The sequence below is a fragment of the Myripristis murdjan genome, chromosome 11, assembly GCF_902150065.1.
Source record: "Myripristis murdjan chromosome 11, fMyrMur1.1, whole genome shotgun sequence".
Taxonomy (NCBI): Eukaryota; Metazoa; Chordata; class Actinopteri; order Holocentriformes; family Holocentridae; genus Myripristis; species Myripristis murdjan.
Window position 1 is genome coordinate 2,204,442 of NC_043990.1, and position 22,299 is coordinate 2,226,740.

General features: G+C 42.6%; 2 gene segments (V, D, J or C); both read right to left on the minus strand.

The window, feature by feature from the left end:
• Positions 1–6,113: 6,113 nt before the first annotated feature.
• On the minus strand, positions 6,114–10,852 carry LOC115367533 (Ig kappa chain V-III region MOPC 63-like). The segment is given in 4 exon segments: positions 6,114–6,538; positions 8,593–8,628; positions 10,285–10,584; positions 10,801–10,852. Coding segments are annotated over 4 exon segments (717 nt in total).
• A 4,527-nt stretch (positions 10,853–15,379) lies between these two features.
• LOC115367573 (Ig kappa chain V region Mem5-like) lies at positions 15,380–22,299 on the minus strand. The segment is given in 4 exon segments: positions 15,380–15,711; positions 17,125–17,162; positions 21,737–22,031; positions 22,248–22,299. Coding segments are annotated over 4 exon segments (714 nt in total).

Here is a 22,299-nt window from a genome sequence, read left to right on the forward strand (position 1 = left end):
AAAAGTGTCGTACAAAAACCTCCCTCAGTCAGACTGAACAGAAACTGAAGTGACTGCTGCAGCTGGAAGCTACTGCAGGGACTGATACAGTTCACTGAGGACACGCACACTCACACACACACACACACACAGACTCTATCATCTTGTTCATAGTGTCAGTGTCAGTTTTCCCTCTGAGCTTCAAACAGCCACCTCCCACCTCAACAAGCTGAAAGTTCCCCCAAATGAAGAGGACAGTTCCAGTGAAGAAGCCCAATCAGAAACATTCAAAGCACAACAACATGGAGCAAAGTGAGCTGCCCTGATGCCGACCCCCAAACCACTGCTGAATTTCAATAGACCAAAAGAAATTCAAATAAAATGCCACTTAGGGCCCCAATTTGGCCAGGGACAGCCCTGCTATATATTTATGATTAGAAATGTCTTGGAGTGGCATATTGATGATAGTGCAAATGGCCAAATAATGAGAACTGACTTGAAAAGCCTTTGTGTCCAAAATGTTACCTGACACACTGACAATATATATTTTGTGCTGTTTTGCATTTCAAACAGAATGGGAAGATAAAAATGAGTTGCTGGTCAGTCGGTTCACACTGGACCAGGTCTACTGACCGGCTCTCCTTGCAGCTTCTCTTTGCCAGAACTGAAACGGGTAAACCTGCTTTCATGCTCCACATCCATGGAATTATACTCTTTAATCAACAACCTGATATGTTTTGGTCATTTTAAATCACTGAGCAACGCACAGCCCCAATTTACAACAGCTGTCATGACTCAGCAGAATACCACACATGGATTTATCTGACATTTGAAAGAGCACTGTTTTCTGTAAGGATGAGGAAAATGGAGAAAACATTCAACTAAAATGAGACAATAAAAAAGAACGCATTGGAAAAAGAGAGGAAAATAAAGTGGCCTTCAAACTCACACAACAGGGATTGAGGTGACAGTATTGAACCTGTGGGGGGCGCTAGTGGGTTTCCAACAGAATGTGGAGCAAACAGTGAGCAGGGAAGTGTGCTGGTTCCACATGGACTGAAAAGCCAGTAATTCATCTGTTGTACAGACACTGAGTCAGAGCAGAAGAGGAGAATGTGCTGGAAGACTGTAGAAGGAAACCTGAGCATCAGAAAATAAAGCCAAGCCACTGAAATACAGACAAGCAGCAAGAACAAGGAGACTGCTGAGGAAAATAACAATATGGAGCACAGATCAGAGCATTTTACTGACATGGTTTTAAAAATTAAAAAACTTTATTGAACAGCACTTTCCCATAATTACTTAAAACCTGATACTAACCTCATGTACATGAGGATTATGCAAATAGCAAGTGCCTCCAGCATTGTGTGTGTGTGTGTGTGTGTGTGTGTGTGTGTGTGTGTGTGTGTGTGTGTGTGTGTGTGTGTGTGTGTGTTTGCATATGTGTCCTGCCTCTCTGCTCTCCACCCGTTAAGAGGCCAGTGTTGATCAGTGGCTGTCCAGGCCTTTCACAGCCACTGACACGACGGCAGCACAATGATGATGTCACAGATTCTCCTGCTGGGCACCCTGGGGCTCCTTGTTCAGGGTGAGACTCTCTTCTGAAAACTTGGCTTCAGGATGCAACCAGCTTTACCACAATCATCTTCTGCTGTGATGGAGAAACACTGAGACCAGCAGCATTCACCTTCTTCCATCTGTTCTCCATGTTAAAGAAAACCTCCTCTTCTCTTTTCATATTCATCATCTTTCTCCAAGTTGTATTTGTCTCAATAACCCTTCTGCTCTTTTGGATATTTTCCAGATTCATCAGGAGAAATCACTCTGACTCAGTCTCCTGGATCTCAGTCTGTTAGTCCAGGACAGACTGTCTCTATCAGATGTAAAGCCAGTTCAAATCCTAGCTACCTCCACTGGTACCTTCAGAAACCTGGAGAAGCTCCTAAACTCCTGATATATAACACTGCAAGCCGTCAGTCTGGAGTTTCAAGTCGTTTTACAGGCAGTGGATCAGGGAGTGACTTCACTCTGACCATCAGTGGAGTCCAGGCTGAAGATGCAGCAGTTTACTACTGTCAGAGTTTCCACGTTATCAACAGTCAGTGGCTGTTCACACAGTGAAAAAGCGTCGTACAAAAACCTCCCTCAGTCAGACTGAACAGAAACTGAAGTGACTTCTGCAGCTGGAAGCTACTGCAGGGACTGATACAGTTCACTGAGGACACACACACACACACACACACACACACACAGGACTGGACTGGATTAGTAGTGAGAATGTAGAAATTTGATGATAGAGCACCATTACAGTATTGCTGTTGGATAAAATTTACATAGGTAAACAAAAGCTAATAATCAACACAGAGAAGTGTCCGCTTCTTTGTGAGCCTTTGAGCACAATTCGAAAGGTGTTCAACAAAAGAGGAGTGTAAATGTAGTAATAGTAAGTGACTCCCAAAACCCCAGTCAATCACCTTGGTTTCGCCAAGGGTGTCCTGTGTTTTGAGTTTTGTTCACATCACTGTGTCATGATCTGGCTCAGAGTACAGAAAAAACATTGGAGACCACAAAGAAAAAAAAATCCTGGATTAAAATAAAGTAAATTTAATTAACCAAGGTTAAAGTATACACCAAACACAATGCAAAATGTGGAAATCACTGGTGTCAGTGGTGTAATGACTGCATGCATGTATGAACTGGTGATGTGGGAAAAAAGGGTAAAGTAGGTAAATCTAACAGAACATCACACTTCCAAACAAAACTGTCTTGGCTGGGAGGAGAGAGAGAGCTGCCATAGCCAGCCCTCTTACATAGCAGTGAGCATCAATCAGGGGAAGTCGGTCCAGGTGTGGCTTAACCACATGCACCAGTGCCGGCTCTACCTATATCAGCGCTCTAGGCAAAATTCCCACTCTACTAGACCTCTTCCAAAGCCTGTGACATACACTATATTACCAAAAGTATTCGCTCACCCATTCAAATGATCAGAATCAGGTGTCCTAATCACTTGGCCTGGCCACAGGTGTGTAAAATCAAGCACTCAGGCATGCAGACTGTGAAACAAGACATTTGTGAAAGAATGGGCCGCTCTCAGGAGCTCAGTGAATTCCAGCGTGGAACTGTCATAGGATGCCACCTGTGCAACAAATCCAGTCGTGAAATTTCCTCGCTCCTAAATATTCCACAGTCAACTGTCAGCTCTATTATAACAAAATGGAAGCGTTTGGGAACAACAGCAACTCAGCCACCAAGTGGTAGGCCACGTAAAGTGACGGAGAGGGGTCAGCGGATGCTGAAGCGCATAGTGCAAAGAGGTTGCCGACTTTCTGCACAGTCAATTGCTACAGAGCTACAAACTTCATGTGACCTTCAGATTAGCCCAAGTACAGTACGCAGAGAGCTTCATGGAATGGGTTTCCATGGCCGAGCAGCTGCAGCCAAGCCACACATCACCAAGTGCAATGCAAAGCGTCGGATGCAATGGTGTAAAGCACGCCGCCACTGGCCTCTAGAGCAGTGGAGACGCGTTCTCTGGAGTGATGAATCACGCTTTTCCATCTGGCAATCTGATGGACGAGTCTGGGTTTGGAGGTTGCCAGGAGAACGGTACATTTCAGACTGCATTGTGCCAACTGTGAAATTTGGTGGAGGAGGAATTATGGTGTGGGGTTGTTTTTCAGGAGCTGGGCTTGGCCCCTTAGTTCCAGTGAAAGGAACTTTGAATGCTTCAGGATACCAAAACATTTTGGACAATTCCATGCTCCCAACCTTGTGGGAACAGTTTGGAGCGGGCCCCTTCCTCTTCCAACATGACTGTGCACCAGTGCACAAAGCAAGGTCCATAAAGACATGGATGACAGAGTCTGGTGTGGATGAACTTGACTGGCCTGCACAGAGTCCTGACCTGAACCCGATAGAACACCTTTGGGATGAATTAGAGCGGAGACTGAGAGCCAGGCCTTCTCGACCAACATCAGTGTGTGACCTCACCAATGCGCTTTTGGAAGAATGGTCAAAAATTCCTATAAACACTCTCCTCAACCTTGTGGACAGTCTTCCCAGAAGAGTTGAAGCTGTAATAGCTGCAAAAGGTGGACCGACATCATATTGAACTCTATGGGTTAGGAATGGGATGGCACTGGGAGTAAAGGCAGGTGAGCGAATACTTTTGGTAATATAGTGTATTTTCTGCAGTTTACTGTCAGAGTTACCACAGTGGTAATGTGTTCACACAGTGAAAAAGCATCGTACAAAAACCTCCCGTCCCCTGCAGAGACACTAAAACACTAGAGGATTGGACATGACAGAACAATATCAGTTCTTAAACCGGTATTTTATTATACTTTATAAAATACTTAATTAATTAACACTTGTAGTGTTCAATTTATTTTGGAAAACAAATACATTTCCTTGTTATATTTTATTGCAAATAGGTTCATTATCATTCACACAAATCAAATAACCAAATTTAAGAAAAAAATTATTCAACTATTTATGAGAAGTAATTCACATTAATAATCCTTATATACCGACATATTGTGTAATCTTAGCCAAATGATTATTTTAAGTTTAGAGTAAAATAGATTAATTTAAACTTCTGAGTTTCCAGTGAGTCGGAAGGTAAAATTCATAAAGTACAGACGGTTATTCTTGGCAGTTTGGATTCATGCATTTTATGTTTAACCATCCCATGCTGACCTCCAACCTGCTGAAAGTCAAAATTCAGTTGTTCCTTCTTCACTCTGTCAAACCAAGTCCGGGAAGACTGGGGAAACCGGTGTAGTCCAAACACAAGCACACACTGAACTACTTGTGTTTTATTCAGGCTAAAAAGTGAAGTATAATGTTAGTGATGATGCCATAGCTGACATAAGAAAAATGGTGTAATGACTAACTGATTAAAAACAAAACTTTTACACAATTTCCTCAAAGCCTCAGAGCTTTCAGCATTGCTGCCCCCACCCTCTGGAACTCTCTCCCCTCTGCGATATGTCTCGCCCCTACCCTGGACTCATTCAAATCTGCTCTCAAAAAGCATCTATTCAGTCTGGCCTTTGGTCCTTGATAGCTGGGCTAGTTTTCTTGTTAGCTTACCTGTGATGTTTGTTCCGTCTGTCTGTTTGTTTTTGTTTGATTGCTTGTGTTTTGTAAAGCGTCCTTGGGTGTTTTGAAAGGCGCTATATAAATCAAAGTTATTATTATTATTATTATTAAGCCTTGGTATTCAAATGGGTTTGTCTTCTTTCTTTATCTAAAAAAGGGGCCACATCAAGGCCGTCCCTCTTCACCACTTTGATTCACCTCAGTGCTTGAGCCCCTTTCTGTAAAGCAACACACACACACACACACACGTTATCACAGATGCCATATCACTTTATGCTAATAATATACTGCTTTTAATTACTATTTCATGATTTTCTATTCATTTATTAATTCATGTAGGTTATGTGAAGCTCTCACCTGAGATACATGGTTTTGTCTGATTTTTAATGTAGTAACTAATATTTATGCAGAGTGAAAAAAACAAACCAAAGCAAGATTTTATTGAACATTCACAAACTGTCAAACTGCCAATAATAGTGGAGATTGGCCTGTTGTTGACAATGACGTGGATATAAAAAAATTGTGTTTAGTTCAGGACTTATGAAACTGGCACATGTTGCATGAATGATCAGACAGATTAAGAAATGACAGAGACTTCTAATTTCTGGAGACCCAAAATCTCATCCAGTGACATTTTCATATTTCATGTTTTTTCATGAATTAAAACCAGTGAGAGAAATGATCAAATGTTGATGAAATGTGTGAAACAAGTTTGATTTTTCCACAGTCAGTATAATTTTGGCCTTTTGGTGCAATTTGAAATGCTGCAAACTATTGAAAGACAAACTCTGATATATTTTAGGAATCATGAACGGTTGTGAAGTTATATTTCAGTTAAATTAACAAATGTTCTGTTTGATGTAACTGTGAACAATACAGAAATAACCAGCCTAACATCAACCTGTGAACTAAACTCAGCACTTGTAATGATGTTCATGGAAACAGAGCTGATTTGGTGAAAATGTCTTTATTTTCTTAACATAGAGAGAATACTGACATGAGTGCAAGCAAGAAAACATTCTTAGAAGATATAATGATGCTTGTGAGAGAGAGGCATGAGGCAGAGTGCAGAGTGAGAGCAGCAGCAGAGTGAAACCAATAGAAGAGGTCCCAGTGAGTCAGGTCAGTTACTGGGAACACTGGTCTCTCCTCAGTGTCTCGGTCTGCGGAGACTGGGAGCCCTGGGTGGCCTCACAGGTGACAGAGCCCAGCTTCCTCCACTGGTCTGCAGTGAGCCTCAGGGTGCTGCTCCAGCTGTAGAGGCCGTCCTTCTCCAGCACCCCGGGGCTCCTGCTCTGCTCCCAGCTGCTGCTGCTGCTGCTGCTGCCGTCCACCTTCCAGTCCAGCCTCCAGTCTGAGGGGAAGCCCTTGTTGGCCAGGCACATGAGCGTGGCCCTCCCCTGCTGCAGCTCCTCTCTGGAGGGGGGCAGCACCGTCAGGGTGGGACGGGTGTCACCTAGGAGACATCAATCAGCTTAGAGGGCGGGAAATAAGCAGCTGGCAGTCAGTCAGCGGGCGGTTGGACACCTTTACTGTGTGAGAGTCCATTTTCCCCTTTAAGGACTTTCTGCCAGATGGTTTTTATGCTCCAGCAGTCACTCACTCACACCCTGTTTCACTTCCCTTTAAGAAGCCTCTCATGCACATCAGCACCAACAGAATACTCATATCACTGTTATTATATCAACACATATTACAACGAAAATGAGCAATGACTGTCTCATCCATATCAGTAAATCTGTGTTTCTTTATATTAGGAATTGAAAAGAATTCTCCTTTAATCCAGTACAAATGGAAATCCAACCATCCAAACAATGGAATGAATCTAACCCATTCAATATCTATGGGTTAGGCATGGTATAAAATCCTTGGTGAAACACTTTTTCCAACACGACTTAAAATGTTGAATGCACATTTAAAAAATCCTGTCCATCATGTAAATGGAGCAAGCTTCAAATTGTGATTTTAAAAACTAATACGTTTTTTCGAGACAAGTGGAGGAGTAACACAGTATTACATAACAAAATAATGCAAATATCAGATAAATATTTAAACTCATATTCTTCCCTCAGGCAGCAGACTATTTTAGTCCAGTGATCAAACATTGCAATGCAACACACAACAGCGGCTTGGGTTCTGATTTACAATGGGTGCATTGATATCGAAAACTAATTGATCAGTAAAAAGGCGTGCCTACACCAGCAACTTCAAGGTCCTCCAACTAAATTCTGTTCAAAAGTACAGAGATTTAATATGGTCTTGCTTATCGGCAAAGCTGTGGAAGTAAAAAAATACATTTTCCCTTTTGTTTTTAGCAACTCTTCAATTCGCCATATATATGAAACACACAAGCGGCACTTATTGCAATACATTTTTAGCTTTTTGGCACAATTTCCCACCAGGATGGCAGTAGCTAGCAAAGGAATTAACTTATATTTGTTGAACTGAGGACTGCAGTTGTAATATGTATAACTATGTAATTATGATGACGAAAATAAGCTCACCCAAAACCCGGAGCTGGATCTCCGCAGCCCTGAGTGAGGCGTCAGAGTTCACCCAACTGATGGCATAATCCCCGCTGTCAGTGGCCACCAGGGGTCCCAGCGTGAAGGAGCCGGTGGTCCGGTTCACCGACACTCTTCCTTGGTAAGCTTCCTCCACATTCATCATATCTTTGGTAACGCTTACGATGCCATTGAGCTTTGTCCCGTCAGTAAAGGCCCAGTTAACAACGAGGAACTGGTCAGTGGGCTTCGCCAAGGTGTGGAAAGTCACATTTCCCCCCAAACCTGCGTACAGTGGACCCACAGGCAGGAGGTCCGCACAGCATTCTGAAAGCAAGAACCACCGTTTCAAGTTCATCTATCACAGTCAAATCCAAGTTTAAAAGTCAAACAGAGCTTTGGCGTAGGCTGGTTATCATTTGGTAAAAAGTAGGCCTATGCTTTGTTTTTGTTGTTTTTATAGAACAGCAATGACTTACAGTTGAAAAACTTTTCAGTCAAAAATATCAGAGATATTCTGTTCAACAAAACTACTTTCAACTTGCAAACATAATTAGCAGTCACTTTCTTTTCATCTCATGTGAAAAAAAAACATCTAAAATAAAATAAAGAATTTGGAATTTGACTACATATTCTGATTTTACTCGATCCACACTGTTCAAATGAGTCTTGAACAAAAAAAAAAAAAATCCAAAACAAAAAAAACAAGGTGAAGCACTGTGATAGTAGCCATGCCTCCATTTTAACATGTTTAACTTTAAATCTGGTGAGTGTTCAAAGTTTGTTCACAGTTTATAATTAAAAGTATAAATCAGAATTGCATCAAACTAAGTGTTTAAGGAGAAAAACAGGCAAGAAAAAACAATGACTTTAAGTCATGGAAATGAGCACAATCCCAATTTAAACCAATTACAAATATTCAAACTTAAGAATACATTTTTTTTTCAATATATCTACACAGTGCAGCAAGACCAACATGATATTTAATATCTGAGCAGAAACTTACCTTCAACATCCAGTCTGGTTCCTCCACCAAAAGTGTACCACAGTGATACAAACTCATTGAGCCGCCGTACAAAAACCTCTGACTGCAGAGAGACACGGCTCTCTCACTTTGAAAACAACAAACTCAGCCTCAGGTTTTAAAACTTAAGAACAACTAATTAATTAATTAATTAATTAATTAATAATTTTGAGTTATTTTCACAAACCATTAAGCTATGTAGAAAATGATATGGATTAGATTTATTTTGTAATATTATTTTTTAATATTTTTGGCACTGAAATTAATGATAACAACAACAACAACAACAACAATAATAATAATAATAATAATAATAATAAAAATAATAATACCTAAAATTCATGTACAACCTTTCAAGGCAGCCAAGTACACTTTTCAACACTTTTCCAAAAGAAATTAATAATAGTAAGGGCTGCTGGGGCTGATAGAATTGACTAGAGACCATCGTGAACAGGAGAGTTGTCAGGAATTTTTTTAAAGTCCACAGAGGCAGCGCTGCCTATCTCTGCTGGGAGAGAGCTTCAAAGGTGGGAGCTGCCACATTGAAGGCTCCAGCCCCCCAGAGGTCTGCAGGTAGGTGTGGGGGATGGAGAGCAGGCCTGCAGATTCCTGGACGGGACAGAGGGGTGGAGGCAGTCTGATAGGCACTGGGGGACGAGGGCTCGGAGGAATGTGTTGTCAGATCATTGAGAGAAATGATTTAAGTTCTAAAAAAAATAGTTGGAAAGAAAAACAAAAGTTCCTTTAAAGCAACTGCAAGGAGCTTTCGTCTTGGTTTTTGAAGCTCTTGTCGTCAAAAGCGGCAGTGTCTCCCTGAATAAAGACTGCATTTTGCATGAGTGCCACCGCCTCGTGTTGTAAAGATCTTGATCGAGCCTTGTTTAGAGGTCAACATATCATGTGAGACGAGACATGTGGGTTTACATCCTAAACCATGGCTGACTGCAGCAAATGCTTGAAAGTTTGGCACAGCTTCACTAAAAAAAAGATACCACCACAGTAAAATGCAACACTTAAGATCTTTTGTGATCGAGAGAAAGCAGGAAGAAAACACAGAAACGTTTTATGGGTTGTAGCTCGGAGGCAGTGTTTGCCGACAAGCCGCAGGGTGACAGCTCTGTCTGGACGGAGGGCGGAGGAGATGAACATGGCTGCCGAGGGAGGAGACAGTAAAGGCAGGGAGGACGAGACATGGAGCCGGAGGCAGAGTGAAGGTAAGTACAGCTGAGCAGGTTGACTGTAAAGCAGATCTGACAGTAAACACAGGCTGCCGGTCTGGTGCCATAAATCCCTTCATCTGATTCTGAAGGAAAACAGTGACAAACATTGAGGATGTCTAAATAGAAATAACCACACGTCTTGCTTATGGTCTCGTTTGCTGACGTAGGTCATATAGAGGCACCAAGATCTAATTTAGGCTGTTTCATGACCAATTAAAAAATCCCTGTAGTTTCTTCAAATAATGTAAAAAAAAAAAACAAAAAACAAAAAACTGCTCTTGATATAGTGCTGTCTTACGCTCTTAATATTAAACTTATGAACTTAAAATCTGTTGACGTCTGACTTTGTATCTTTTGTGCAAAGTCTCTAGTGTTTTAGTGTCTCTGCAGCTGTTGAGTCAGATCAGTTCCTCTCCAGCTGAGGGAGGTTTTTGTACGACGTTGTTTCACTGTGTGAACGGTGTGCTGTAACCCTGCTGACAGTAGTAAACTCCTGAATCTTCAGCCTGGACTCCACTGATGGTCAGAGTGTAGTCAGTCCCAGATCTACTTCCACTAAAACGACTTGAAACTCCAGACTGAAGGGTTGTGGCATATTTAATCAGGAGTTTAGGAGTTTCTCCAGGTTTCTGAAGGTACCAGTGGAGGTTGCTACCAACACTTGAACTGGCTTTACATCTGATAGAGACAGTCTGTCCTGGACTAACAGACTGAGATCCAGGAGACTGAGTCAGAGTGATTTCTCCTGATGAATCTGGAAAATATCCAAAAGAGCAGAAGGGTTATTGAGACAAATACAGCTTGGAGAAAAATGATGAATATGAAAACAGAAGAGGATGATTTCTTTAACATGGAGAACAGATGGAAGAAGGTGAATGCTGCTGGTCTCAGTGTTTCTCCATCACAGCAGAAGATGATTGTGGTAAAGCTGGTTGCATCCTGAAGCCAAGTTTTCAGAAGAGAGTCTCACCCTGAACAAGGAGCCCCAGGGTGCCCAGCAGGAGAATCTGTGACATCATCATTGTGCTGCCGGCATGTCAGTGGCTCTGAAAGGCCTGGACAGCCACTGATCAACACTGGCCTCTTAACGGGTGGAGAGCAGAGAGGCAGGACACATATGCAAACACACACAACTATTTGAATGATCCTCCAGGGAACAGCGGACCCCCAAAACCTTGCTGAGAAGATAGAGGTGACTGTGAATAACAAAGGTCTTTCACATCTGAGCGGCAACAGAGAAAAACTGCTGAAGACAAGTGACTCATGACGAGGATAATGTGTTGAGAAACACCATGGTGAGAAGCTGGAATAGTGACTCCAATGCTGAAGGAACGGCTGGAGAAGCAGCTTGATTTAGGACGTGGAGGATTTGCCGTCAGTGTGAATGGAACCAGGGGCAGGTAGCTAGGTGAGCGCTTTCTGAGCTGAAGAGCAGATCAGAAAGAGCAGGAATCTCAGATCTTTAAAGGGAGAGGCTGTTTGGCAGGCTTTCACATGGACAGAGAGACGGATACATCTGATGAATAAACATGAGGTGGGTGGGTTTGATTGGTCTCTGTCCATTTCAGTGAGAAGACCAGAACATTGTGAGGAGAACAACAGGTGGAATATGCAGGGGGAAGCAGACAGGTGGAACTCTATGGTTGAGGCTCTGAATATGGAAGATGTGAGAAAAGTGAAGGAGGCCAGCAGAAACTTGGCTTGAGTGTGTGGGCGTTATGTGGGTGGTGTCAACCTCAGGGAATAATGTTGATAGAAATGGAGAGAAGAACCAGTGTTGAGAGAAAGATGATGGGAAGGCAAAACGGACTCCTGATGTTGGAGGCCTCTATAGAGCAGAGACATTTTGGGCCGTCTGGATGAGGCTTGGAGCAGCAGTCAGCTGCTTGGAGAAGAAGCTGATGCTCCTGAAGCATCAGGCTTTAAGGAGTTTCTGTCAGATGGTTTTTATGCTCCAGCAGTCACTCACTCACACACTGTTTCACTTCCCTTTAAGAAGCCTCTCATGCACATCAGCACACTTACATGATAGGAGCTGAAAACCTTTACATTATACTGGAAATAATTAGAGCAAATATTAAACTTTCTTTTCTATATCACTGAATATATATATTTTATTTTCAAAAGTGGGGCTAAAACAGAGGAAAATCTGATTTTAACACATTTTAAATTACTTTTTTTTAATTTGTTGAAATAAAAGTCAAAGTAAAAATAAACTGATATCATGGTTGTTCTGCAGAAGTCTGGAAAAACGGAGCCATCATATATAATATTAAATTAATGTACACATTTACAAAACATCCTGATGAGAGTGATGTATGTCCCTGTTGGAGTGGGTCAGAGCATTTCCATAGAGAGCCACTTTGCATCAGCAGCACCATGCTCCAGTGCTCTGGGAGAGTTTATAGTCCTGACAGTTGAAGACTGGATGACTGACAGCTGTCCTTCATGACAACAGAAGCCCCAGAAATCCTCCTCATCCAAACATGACTTTGAGCTCCATCCTCATCTGGACTCTCCTCTGCTGCTGCTTGACAGGTAAAGTCCAGAGAATCAAAGTCCTCTCCTCTATGAAGATCCGTCCCTCTGAAATGAAGCGGAGAAAAGCATGACGCTGCTTTGTGTTTTTGTCTGTGTGTCCTCAGAGTCCAGAGGCCAGGTCACAGTGACTCAGCCTGGAGCAGTGAGGGCTGCTCTGGGAGTCTCTGTCACCATCACATGTAAAACCAACCAGGATGTTGATACTGATTATGATGATGATGGTGTTGAAGTAGACCTTCTATCTTGGTACCAACAGAGAGATGGAGAAGCTCCTAAAATGCTCATTTACGATGCGAATACTCGAATATCAGGGATTCCAGGTCGTTTTACAGGCAGTGGATCAGGGAGTGACTTCACTCTGACCATCAGTGGAGTCCAGGCTGAAGATGCAGCAGTTTACTACTGTCAGAGTTACCATGAAATCAACAGTAAAGCTCTGTTCACACAGTGAAAAAGCGTCGTACAAAAACCTCCCTCAGTCAGACTGAACAGAAACTGAAGTGACTGCTGCAGCTGGAAGCTACTTCAGGGACTGATACAGTTCACTGAGGACACACACACACACACACACACACACACACACACACACACACACAGTTGATGAGACCATATCATATTGTTGATAGTGTCAGTGTCAGTTTTCCCTCTGAGCTTCAAACAGCCACCTCCCACCTCAACAAGCTGAAAGTTCCCCCAAATGAAGAGGACAGTTCCAGTGAAGAAGCCCAATCAGAAACATTCAAAGCACAACAACATGGAGCAAAGTGAGCTGCCCTGATGCCGACCCCCAAACCACTGCTGAATGATCCAAACAGCTCATCCCCCACACATCCACATCCATTCACTGACCACACAGTAAAACGTCACATACACATCAGTAACAATGTATGCTGAGGCTAATACCAATAGTGCAATAAAATGTCTGTTAAACAGATTACATGTTACATTAGTGTTGTGTCACTGTTCAGTGTGCTTATGACTGTGGGATAAAAACTGTTCCAGAATCGTGTGGTGCGTGTTTTGATGGATCTGTATCTTCTGCCAGATGGCAAAAGTTCAAAAAGGTGGTGGGCAGGGTGGAAAGGATCCTTGATTATGCTGTGTGACTTCTGCAAACAGCACGAGGTGAAGATTAATAGTGCCATTCCTTTAAATTTAGGTCACTGTTCAAACATACTAGCACTCATTCCCATATGCTGATGATAATTTTTTAAATTTTTATAATGATAAAAATAATGATAATGATAATAATAATAATAATAATCCATTTTATTTATATAGCACTTTTCAATCATCCAAAGATGCTTACAATCAAAAGGGCAGGTAACAGGCAGAAGGAAAAAACAAACAAAATAAGGAGGACAAGCAAGGAAAAATACAGATAACATGACATCGCGGAAAATACCTCATGTTAGTACATATACACACATACAGATAACGACATCACAAGAGATACCTCATGTTAAGCACAGAGACACACATACAGATTACATGGCATCGCGAGAGATTCAAGGGGAGGGAGAGGCAGACCAGGGGAGATCAAAGGCTTGGGAAAAAAGATGAATGAATGAATCAATGAAAAAAAAATATTTCGGTCAGGTCATTTAAATTTACACTGTTTACCAGGAAACATGAATAAATACATAAACAAATAAATACACATTCTGTCAGTATAAATGAAAATAACCACAACCGAAAAGGCATAGGCTGAAGCTAGCGCTTATTTTCACCTACCCTTCTTATCAGATTAGCTTGATCAGATCAAAATTTTCAAAAACATTAAACAAAATATTATAGCATTTTACACAAAAGATCCCAAATATAACTTCAGAATGGTATCTGAACCATCAAATACTTTTCTCATATTTTTCAAATACCTTATTTTTGAACAAACGTTTAAATTCGAGGACTGACTGGCACATCTTCAATTCATCGTCTAGACCATTCCATACATCCACACCCCTCACAGAAATACATTGATCTTTTAGGTGGGTTTTAAGATGGGATTTGAATGTGGGAAGAGAGGGAGAGTCACAGACAGTTAGGGGAAGTGAGTTCCACAGTCGGGGGGCTGATCTGGAGAAGGCCCTGTCGCCGAAAGTCTTTCGTCTGGCAGGAGGTACAGTCAGGGTGAGAGTAGTGGAAGAATGGAGGGCTCGGGTGGGGCGGTGAGGGATGAGAAGATCAGACAGGTTGGGGGGGGGGGCAGGTGATGGAGAGCTTTGTAAGTGAGGAGGAGTATTTTAAAGATGTTGCGTTGTTTGATGGGGAGCCAGTGGAGGGATTGGAGGACAGGAGTGATGTGATCACGGGACCGGGTGTGTGTCAGGAGGCGGGCAGCAGAGTTTTGAACCATCTGGAGTTCATGGAGGGAACGGAAGGTGATGCCAGTTAGAATGGAGTTGCAGTAGTCGAGGCGGATTGAGATGAGGCTGTGGATGACTGTTTCAGCAGCAGGCTGAGAGAGGCAGTGACGGATTTTAGCAATGCGGCGGAGGTGGAAGTAGGAGGTCTTGACAATGGATTTAACATGAGGCTCAAATGAGAGGGTAGGGTCCAGGATGATTATAATTGTGAATAATGAGAACAATGAGAGCAAGTTTTCTCAAGTAATAAAAGCAGTAACAAAGCACATGAAAGATGCTTGGCCTAATCACTACTTTGCCTGGGAAGCATTATTCTGAATTAAATGAAGCTTTCCTGAAGTTTGACACCCTCATTTACATTTTGAAATCTTATAGTATGTGTGCCAGCTGAACCTAAAATCCACTCCTCCATCCTCGTGCTTTAAAATCAGTGTCGATCAGGAAAAAGGACACAACTTATTTGTTAAAAAGATTTTTTTATTATTATTTTAACATATATAGAGTATCAGCATTACAGCAAGAAAAATAAATGATTAATGAGAGAGAGAGAGAGAGAGAGAGAGAGAGAGAGACATGAGGCAGAGTGCAGAGTGAGAGCAGCTACAGAGTGAAACCAGTAGCAGAAGTCCCAGTGAGTCAGGTCAGTTACTGGGGACACTGGTCTCTCCTCAGTGTCTCGGTCTGTGGAGCCTGGGAGCCCTGGGTGGCCTCACAGGTGACAGAGCCCAGCTTCCTCCACTGGTCTGCAGTGAGCCTCAGGGTGCTGCTCCAGCTGTAGAGGCCGTCCTTCTCCAGCACCCCGGGGCTCCTGCTCTGCTCCCAGCTGCTGCTGCTGCTGCTGCTGCCGTCCACCTTCCAGGCCAGCCTCCAGTCTGAGGGGAAGCCCTTGTTGGCCAGGCACATGAGCGTGGCCCTCCCCTGCTGCAGCTCCTCTCTGGAGGGGGGCAGCACCGTCAGGGTGGGAGGGGCATCACCTAGGAGACACAATCAGCTTAGAGGGCGGGAAATAAGCAGCTGGCAGTCAGTCAGCGGGCGGTTGGACACCTTTACTGTGTGAGAGTCCATTTTCCCCTTTAAGGACTTTCTGTCAGATGGTTTTTATGCTCCAGCAGTCACTCACTCACACCCTGTTTCACTTCCCTTTAAGAAGCCTCTCATGCACATCAGCACAGAAATAGTCCTCATATGAACACAAATACATCAATACACATAACAGATAAAAAATAAAGATGATTCATCACTTATCCCTTATGTTTCTTCAAATAATTTAATGAATAGAAACAAACTCAAAATTTCATAATTTTCAAACTTACGGTGAATTTAGTATTTTTTTCAGCACAAATTGTGTTTTGTACAAAGTCAGAATGAATGCACACTAAAATAGTGGCAGTATTGAAGAATTCTGAATGGGAGCATCTATAACGGAGATAAACTTTTGTTGAGCATTTTCAGCCACAAAATTAGAGCCACAAAATTATTTTCATCAAAACTGATTTCAGCCAGCAAACACACAGAATAATATATCAAAATATTTTCATCCCATATGTGTTAAAAAAAATATATGAGATGAAATTAAGAATCTGTAATTTGGCTACATTTTCAGATTTTAATCTTGATCCCCAATCTGTTCAAATTAGTTTTCAATCAGCTTCACATGTCATGTAAAAAAAAAAAAAAAAAATCAATATGGTCAAACAGTCTGAAGGAAACAAAGCTTTGCATTCAACTTTTCTAACTTTGAAGCTGGTCAGTTTTAAACATTTTTCACAATTTATAATGAAAAGTCTAAAGAAGTACTGAGTCAAACTAAGTGGTTAAGGAGAAAAACAGGCAAGAAGAAACAGTGACTATAAGTGATGGAAATGAACAAAATACATGTTAAAACCAACCACTAACACTCACACAGAAGAATAAAAGTAACCCAGCAGCAGTAACACATTACATGATATTTAATATTTGTGCAGAAACTTACTTCCAAACTCCAGTCTGGTTCCTCCACCAAAAGTCAACCACAGTGATACAAACTCATTGAGCCGCTGTACAAAAACCTCTGACTGTAGAGAGACACGGCTCTCTCACTTTGTCAGAGAAAGCAACAACTACAAGCCCTCAAGATGCCACTTTAAAGAAATAATCTGGAATAAATGCTTTCTCTTCTGGTTCCAATCAACTTTATTTTAATAAACTGAAAGCAATTTAATCAATCATTTGGATTCAGTTTTTCAAAGTCTCCTCTGATTTCACTACTTAGAGATCATTGCTGATTTAAAAATCAGATATTAACCTGCAAAGTCAAGCACGGCAATTTTTTTCATGAAGTGCAAATAATATGAAAAAATAAATGCTTTTCTCATGGATTGATAAGAGCATGAAATAATTAAACTTACTTCCAACATCCAGCCTGGTTCCTCCACCAAAAGTGTACCACAGTGATAAAAACACATTGAGCCACGGTACAAAAACCTCTGACTGTAGAGAGACACAGCTCTCTCACTTTGAAAACAACAAACTCACTGAGATCAGCCTCAGGCTTTAAAACTTAATAACAACTGACTGATATATTATCACCAGCCATCAAACAATGTCAAAAATTATCAATATTGATTACATTTATTTGTAATATTTTTGGCAGTGAAACTGATTTCTTCACCAGTGAAATAAAACATTAATTTCTCTCATATAGCTATTTTCATTATTTTCATCGTTCCCAATTATAAAGATAAAACATGACATCATCTGCATACAGTGATATCTTATGAGTGTGACTTCTGTTTTTGGTGCTTGAAATACTTTCATGTGTGTTTAAAGCCTCTACAAGGGGCTGAAGTACTGAGGCCAATAAAACAGATGACAAAGGACATGCCTGATGTTTAGATGACATTTGACTTAACTGAAAGGTTTTTTAATCTGCAGTGTTTAGGCTCAACACTCTGGGTTGCCTTGGTAACTGATGCCACATTCCTAAGTCATGAGTCATCATTCCAACAGGATTCTTGTGTGGACAAACTTGCTGCATTCATATTAAAGTGACAATGGAGCTACATACAGTGTGTGAGGGCGACGTGTGTACAGACCGGCAGAATCACTTTGCTTTCCATGATCATTTATTATATGAAGATTTAAATGGTTGTAGCATTTTTATGCAGTTTGACCCCTGGCAATAAAACAGGACTTCCTGTAAACATCAGAGTATCTGCCTGAGAATAAATGCAGACAATGACTGACACGCATGGAAACCAAGAATCTATATCTCTACTTCACAGCTAATATCAAACTGAACACCAGACTGGCTTCACACAGGAATCCAACTCCCATCACCAAGGTGAAAGTCCTGTTTTGTTGTGATCCATCCACCACAACAACCACCATGGCAACGGCGGCGCACATGGATGCAGCAGCTGATGGCTCCCTTAATTTCAACAAAAATAGGAGCGATTCTTCTGTTTTTACTGCTCAGAATCGTACCACCTGCGTGTGTATTACTTATGACAGTAATACACTCCTCAACATCAGGAAAGGAAGTGCAAAAATTGAACTGAGTGCCGCGGACGTTGGGATTATATCTGCACTCGGCATCTTAAGATCCGACGACCAGGGCGTTCGGATCGGACGTCATCGCGGGCGGTGTAGTCGACGCAGGAGGAGGGGGAGGCGAGCCGGGGTGCGACTGAGGCTGAGGAGGCTTGGACCCAAGGCTGTGCCGTTACCCAGCCTACTCCTGGCTAACGTCCGATCACAGGAGAACAAAATGGACGAGATACGGCTCAGGCTGACCCAGCAGGGAGAGATCAGACACTGCAGCGTTCTCATCCTAACAGAGACGTGGCTACATGAAAACATACCGGATGAGGCTTTAACACTGGACGGGCGGAGCCTGTTCCGGGCCGACAGAACACAAGACTCCGGTAAGACGAGAGGGGGCGGGCTCTGTGTATACATCAATGATGCTTGGTGCACAGGTGCAGTCAGAGTGGATGGAAAATGTTCACCTGACATTGAGTTTTTACTGCTCAGATGTCGGCCATATTACCTGCCAAGAGAATTCACCAGTGTGTTTGTTGCTGCTGTTTACATTCCACCGGATGCAAATTCAAAAAATGCACTCCAGGAATTGTATGAGGTCATCAGCAGCCAGATGGCAAAACAGCCAGATGCTGTTATTATTGTTGCTGGGGATTTTAATCAAACAGACCTCAGAACTGTTCTGCCAAGATTCCACCAGCACGTCCACATCCCCACCAGAGGAAACAACACACTGGACCATGTCTACACCAATGTTCCTGGCAGCTACAGAGCCCTCTCTCGTCCTCATTTTGGCCAGTCAGACCACATCTCCTTGCTTATCCTGCCTACCTACATCCAGCTGACAAAAAGGGTCAAACCAACTGTAAAAACAGTTAAAGTGTGGACAGATGAAGCTGCAGCAGCTCTACAGGACTGTTTTGAATGCACGGACTGGCAGATGTTCAGGGATGCTGCTACCCAGGAGAACCATATTGACCTTGAAGAATACGCATCATCAGTGACATCATACATCAGCAAATGTGCTGATGATGTGGTAAAAACAAGGACAGTTAAATCATTCCCTAATGAGAAAGCCTGGATGAATGGAGAGGTGAGAGCTCTATGTAGAGCCAAAAAAGCTGCCTTCAAGTCAGGTGACAAAGAAGCCTACAACACCGCCAGAGCAAACCTGAAAGCTGGCATCAAGGAGGCAAAGCGAAGGCATCAGCAGAGACTGGAGAGAGACCTCAACACCAACAACAGCAAAGACTTGTGGCAGGCGGTCAAAAATGTGACAGGCTACAAAACCAGGAGCGCTCCCATCATGTGTGAGGCCACGTTACCAGACGAGCTAAACACATTCTATGCTCGCTTTGACCTCCTCAACAAGGAATCAGCTGTAAAGTCTACTCCGCCTCCAGAGGACCGGCCACTGTCAGTATCCACAGTGGATGTGAGGAAAGTCCTGCTGAAAGTGAATATGAGTAAAGCTGCTGGGCCTGACAACATCCCTGGCCGTGTACTAAAAACATGTGCCAACCAGCTAGTAGATGTCATTACTGACATCTTCAACATATCACTGTCACAGGAGAGTGTTCCCACCTGCTTCAAGACAGCCACCATCATCCCTGTGCCTAAAAAGTCCGCAGTGTCTAATCTAAATGACTACCGCCCTGTGGCACTCACCCCCATCCTGATGAAGTGCTTTGAGAAACTGGTTCTCCAGCACATAAAGAACAACATCCCTGCCAGTCTGGACCCTCAGCAGTTTGCATTCAGACCCAACAGATCCACAGAGGATGCCATCTCCACTGCTCTCCACTCAGTCTTCACTCACCTGGAGAAAAGCAGCACCTACATCAGAATGCTGTTTGTTGACTTCAGCTCAGCTTTCAACACAATCTCCCCCATGAAGCTGATTGGAAAACTGAACACTCTGGGCATCAGTACCACTCTCTGCAACTGGATACTGGACTTCCTCACAAACAGACCCCAGTCAGTTCGGATTGGCAGTCTCTCCTCCTCCACTCTAGTGCTCAACACCGGAGCTCCCCAGGGCTGTGTGCTCAGCCCCCTCCTGTTCACGCTGTACACCCACGACTGCAACCCCTGACATGGAGAGAACTCTATTGTGAAGTTCGCGGATGACACCACCATCATCGGCCGGATTTCCAACAATGATGAGTTTTCATATCGGGAGGAAATCAACCATCTTGCAGAATGGTGCACAGAAAACAACCTACTGCTCAACGTCAGCAAAACCAAAGAGCTGATAGTTGATTTTAGAAAAAAAGAGGCAAAGACACACAACCCTGTCTACATTAATGGAGCTGAGGTGGAGCAAGTGAGCAGTTTTAAGTTCCTGGGAATCAACATAACAGAGAACCTAACATGGACTTCACATATCTCTGCCCTGGTTAAAAAAGCCCAGAAACGGCTGTATTTCTTAAGGAAACTTAAGAAAGCAAAATTCCCACGCCAAGTTCTTGTCAGCTTCTACAAAGGAGCGATTGAAAGCATCCTGACTGGAAACATCACAAACTGGCATGGGATGTGCACGGCCCAGGACAGGAAGACTCTGCAACGAGTGATTAAAACTGCCCAAAACATCATTGGCACCCATCTACCAAGCATCAGTGATATCGGGGAGGTGAGGTGCCTGCGCAGAGCCAAAAGGATCCTAAAAGACAACAGCCACCCCAGCCACAGCCTGTTCACCCTGCTGCCATCAGGCAAAAGATACAGAAGTATTCGCTGCCGTACAACCAGACTACAGAGCAGCTTCTTCCCTCAGGCTGTGAGACTACTAAATGCACCATCTGCACTCCTCCATGTTTAATAATTTTATTTTCTATACAATCAATTAATCAATCAAGAGGGAACCACACTTTAATTTCATTATTCAACCTGTTGTATAATGACAAATAAACTTCCTTGTATCCTTGTATCCTTGTACCTACCAAAACATGGATTTTGTCACCAGCTGTACTACGGCACGTCACCTCACTTCCCGACACACCACAAAGTTCTTATTTAGACGACCAGGAGAGGTCGACCATCACTAAAGCCATAGATAACTATAGTTAATAATAAGCTGCTTGTACCTGAGGGGTTGTTTTTTGGTGGAAGACAAAAATACTCTCAAAAAATACACAAATTGTTTGAGGAACTATAACTTAGGTTATGTAAATGACAAAACACAATAAATTATCTTTGGTCAGTTGTTATATGGTTTTGCGCACTGTGGTTGAGTTTCTTGAGTTTCTCTGAAAGGCACTGAGCAACAACAGTAACAGTAAAAATGTAGTCTCATTTAATTAACACAATCTCTCTGAAAAATGACATTACAATTGTACATATAAAATCTGTTCAACACTGACTTTGTGCCTGTCTAACAAAGTCTCCAGTGTTTTAGTGTCTCTGCAGCTGTTGAGTCAGATCAGTTCCTCTCCAGCTGAGGGAGGTTTTTGTACGATGATATTTCACTGTGTGAACGGGTAGCTGTAACTGTGCTGACAGTAGTAAACTCCTGAATCTTCAGCCTGGACTCCACTGATGGTCAGAGTGTAGTCAGATCCAGATCCACTTCCACTAAAACGACTTGAAACTCCAGACTGGCGGGTTACAGCGTTATATATCAGGAGTTTAGGAGCTTCTCCAGGTTTCTGAAGGAACCACTCAATGTTGTTACCAACATTTGAACTGGTTTTACATCTGATAGAGACAGTCTGTCTTGGACTAACAGACTGAGATCCAGGAGACTGAGTCACAGTGATTTCTCCTGATGAATCTGGAAAATATCCAAAAGAGCAGAAGGGTTATTGAGACAAATACAGCTTGGAGAAAGATGATGAATATGAAAACAGAAGAGCAGGATTTCTTTAACATGGAGAACAGATGGAAGAAGGTGAATGCTGCTGGTCTCAGTGTTTCTCCATCACAGCAGAAGATGATTGTGGTAAAGCTGGTTGCATCCTGAAGCCAAGTTTTCAGAAGAGAGTCTCACCCTGAACAAGGAGCCCCAGGGTGCCCAGCAGGAGAATCTGTGACATCATCAT